Source organism: Orbicella franksi, chromosome 4, assembly GCF_964199315.1.
Source record: "Orbicella franksi chromosome 4, jaOrbFran1.1, whole genome shotgun sequence".
NCBI classification, from domain to species: domain Eukaryota; kingdom Metazoa; phylum Cnidaria; class Anthozoa; order Scleractinia; family Merulinidae; genus Orbicella; species Orbicella franksi.
Genome location: NC_138148.1, coordinates 20,769,556 through 20,773,427, shown reverse-complemented (window position 1 = coordinate 20,773,427; position 3,872 = coordinate 20,769,556). Strand labels below are relative to the sequence as shown.

Below are 3,872 nucleotides of genomic sequence, written 5' to 3'. Positions count from 1 at the left end.
ACCAGCCCCTGTGTCAAGTTCCATTAACACAGACTGATTGTTCAATTCAATTGGAACCTTGATTCCATGTTGACCAGCAGAAATGGTATAAAGAGACATGGAGAAGGGGTCAGCTGGCTGATCGTATTCTGTGGTTTCATCCACTGCATTCACTCTGGTGGATTTACTCATGCAGGCTTCAGCAATGTGACCCATTCGTTTACATTTATGACAAGTAGAATTTCTGTACTTACAGCTGGATTGTGGATATACCAGCTTACCACAACTTACAGGTGGAATTTTGTTGATTGCCTGAAGAAGGTGGTACTTTAGGTGGTCGCTTGTTTTCTTCTTTGTAAAAAGCCTGTGGTGATCACTGGGTATTGTAAACCTTGTGCACTTTGTCAGAACTGAAAGGTTGGGGATTGAGTTGAGCAATGTCATTCTCTGCAGCTTCTTGACCCTGAGCTATTTGTAGAGCTCCCTCAAAATTGACATCTTCTGTTAGCAACCTTTTTTGAATGGCTCTGCTTCGAAGACCACACACAAACCGATCTCGTAAGGTCTCGGGCAAATGGGTGCCAAAGTTGCATGTAGAAGCCAAGTGCTGAAGTTGAGCGGCAAATTCGGAAACACTGGTGTTTTCTGCTTGTACGAAGGTGTGAAAACGGTATCTTTCGGAGATAACCAATCTCTTCGGGGTGAACTGCTTCTTTAAAATGGCTTTTAATTCAGCGTAACTCTTGGAGGAAGGAGAGGCCGGTGAAGACAGGTCTGCTAGAATGTCATATGCTTTCCCGCCAATGACTGAAATCAAAATGGCTCTACGTTGATGCAAAGTAGAAGAATCAGCTTTGACTTCATTTGCCATGAAATATTGCTCCAGTAGATCCAAGTAGTGGTTGATATTTGTATTCTTAGGGTCAAACTCTTCAATCTTCCCTAAGCTGGCCATATTTTAGCATCCTCGTCGCCAGAAATGTTATGTTTTTGGAGAGGAAGAACACGTGTGTAACTCAAGATGGCGGACACAAGAGAATACTTTAATGAACATGCACACATGGCAATAAACGCTGTATACAATATACTACATATGAAAAATATTAACCCATCTTATAAAATCTGGTCCAAAATTAAATAGTCCTAGACATTTATTAAGAAAGTCCCATTCTTAGCTATCAAAAGCTTTTTCAAAGTCAATAAAAAATAAAATACCAGGTTTGTTGTTATCTTTTTTATGTTCCATTATGTCAAGGATTGAACGAATATTGTCACAAAGATTTGAACTTGGGATGTATCCTGACTGATTCTCATGTACTAAACTGGCAGCACGTACTTCAGTCGTTTTGGCAATAACTTTAGAGCAAATTTTTGCATCAACATTTAGCAGGGAAATTGGTCGTCAGTTTTTAAGATCACAACGGTCTTGATCTTTTTTCTCAATCAGTGTAATTACAGCCTTTCTGTGCGATGGACTCATTTCTCCTTTTATAAGACTCATTGAAAGATTCCACAAACAGTTCTCCAACCGAGTTCCAAAAAGTTCAATAAAATTCTTTTGGCAATTCATCGTTCTCAGGAGTCTTATATAAAGCAAAAGAATTCAAGACCTTCGAGCATTCATTTAAGGTAATAATTCCTTCACCAAACTGTATATAATCTCCTGAAAGTTTTGGTTTTCGAAGATCGTCATAATTAAAGGAGGCTTCCATTTGTTGTGCATAAACATGTTGAGATTTATAGACTTTAGGTGAACTCCTGTTCAGCATGTAAAATTTGAAAGGTTCAGAAGTAATAATGCCACTTAGCCGAAGTTTCTGAACGTGTTTCTTAACATGATTTTGTTTCTCTAAGTTAAGAAAATACCTAGAATTCTTTTCTCCATGTTCATGTGAGCGTGCTCTGGATCTTACAATTATACCTTCCACTTTTTCTTTGTGCATTTTTTCCATTCTCTCTTTCAGGACATTTAAAGTCAACAAATTTTCCTCGGATGGTTCATTTTGAAAAAGTAAATGCACCTTCTGAAATTGTTCGTTTAGTTCTTGCTCTTCTCTTCGTCTTTGTATTTATTCATTGAGTATTTTCTAGAATGCTTCTTAATATCATACTTAACCCAGTCCCATACTGAGTGTGGATCAGACAGATCTACTCTACCTTCGTGTTTCTAGGAACTAGGAATCATACGATCTATTTTGTCAACATACACTTCATCTCTTAATTAAGAACAGTTTAATTTCCAAAGTCCAGGGCCCTTAACACCATCACCAACATCTTTAAATTCTATTTTGATGATCTGTTTTAATAGATGGTATGATATCGACATGACAAACATCTGATACCGAGTGTGAGATAAGCCAGTAATCTAATCTAGACAAAACTAAAGGTTCTGGTTGACTCCACATAAAACTCCCCCCTGTGGGATTTTTAATACGCCAAATATCATGCAGATTAAGTTGCCATGTAGACGTTCTATGGTGTTGATAACACTTTGTCTGGGCCTGAGATTTCCACCTCTTTTGTGAACTATAGGAGTTAATGGACAATTGAAGTCTCCCATTATAATGTTATCAGTGTCGAAATCATTTGTCTTTGTACTTTGGAGAACCGAATGATAAAAATGAACTAGTTTGTTATCATGATTTGGACCGTATATGTTAACTAAAATATCTTCTTCAGCTTTCAACAGAGTTTTGAGCATAATATAACAACCATCTTTGTTGCTATTTCTTCAACAGAGCAATCAAAGTCATTTTGGATTAAAATTGCAACCCCATGAGAGTTATTAGCCCCATGTGAACAAAAGAAGGAAGTGCCCCATTCCCTTTCCACAATAACTCATTGTCTTTCATGGAATGTGTTTCCTAAAGAAAAATAACATCCGCTTTTTGCTTTTTACACCATGTAAATATTGTTCTTCTTTTACGAAAGTTGCTGATGCCACTTACATTTCACGAAATAAATTTACCCACTATCAATTGTAAATATAAAAAAGAACAAAACAAAGGCAACAAACTTGAAACTACCAGGGGAGACATCTAGAATAAATTTTGTAGGCATGAAGTAAAGATCCGTTGATTATTGTAGACAAAGCTTTTATTAAGAAGAAAGGTCAAAAAATTGGTACACACAAAATTAATCTTAAAACTAAAGTGAACATTAGAAGATAGAATGACAAACGTTTTCTGTGGCTTGCACAAGCCGTCTGAACACAAGTGAATTAGTCGCTTGGTGTTTACTGCAAAGATCACCGCCATTGTGCCCCGAAATGAGCAACTAATAACAGTTATTCTACAGGTAAAGCCTTACCGTCTGAAAAGCTTTCCTTTTGTGAATCGCACTTTCCTGCCTTGGTCAAACGCCTCTTTCATGATCAGGAGTGCTTTTTTCCTTATTTCAAAGTCATAAGGGGTAAAGTCTTCCACAAATCTAACTCTGTTCAGTGCTTGCTTGTTTTTCTGATTCTTGGTGATAAGAAGTAGCTCTCACTTGAAAGGTCTGCTGTAGAGTTTGAAGATAATATTCCTAGGTTCCTCATGTTTTCTTCCAGTGGGGTGAACATTCTCAATTTTGCCAACGTCATCTTTGAAGCCAAGAAGAGTGAAATAGTTTTGTATAATTTAAAACTTGTCGCCACACATTTTCTATAATGAATGGAGTAGATTGAAGCAGACAAAATTCTAGTTTGACATTTCTGGCAATGCGGTTATTAATTCCTTACATTTACTACTTATAAATTCAGATGAGAACTTGTTCCTTTAAGTCTGTTTCATTTCATCTTAAAAAGAGACAGATTGCGGAAAGCATGCTTTTAGTGAGGTATATTAGCAATAGTCCCTTTCTTTTTAGGTCCACTGTTTTCATTTTCCAAATTTGTCTCATCAGAAGATTCA

The 3,872-nt window shown here is 36.8% G+C and overlaps 1 protein-coding gene across 1 annotated transcript; it reads right to left on the bottom strand.

Moving 5' to 3' along the window:
* Positions 1-352: 352 nt before the first annotated feature.
* LOC145485616 (uncharacterized) lies at positions 353-934 on the bottom strand. Its single transcript, XM_081464254.1, has one exon. The coding sequence runs from the start codon at positions 932-934 to the stop codon at positions 353-355; it is 582 nt and encodes a 193-aa protein (XP_081320380.1).
* Positions 935-3,872: the final 2,938 nt, after the last annotated feature.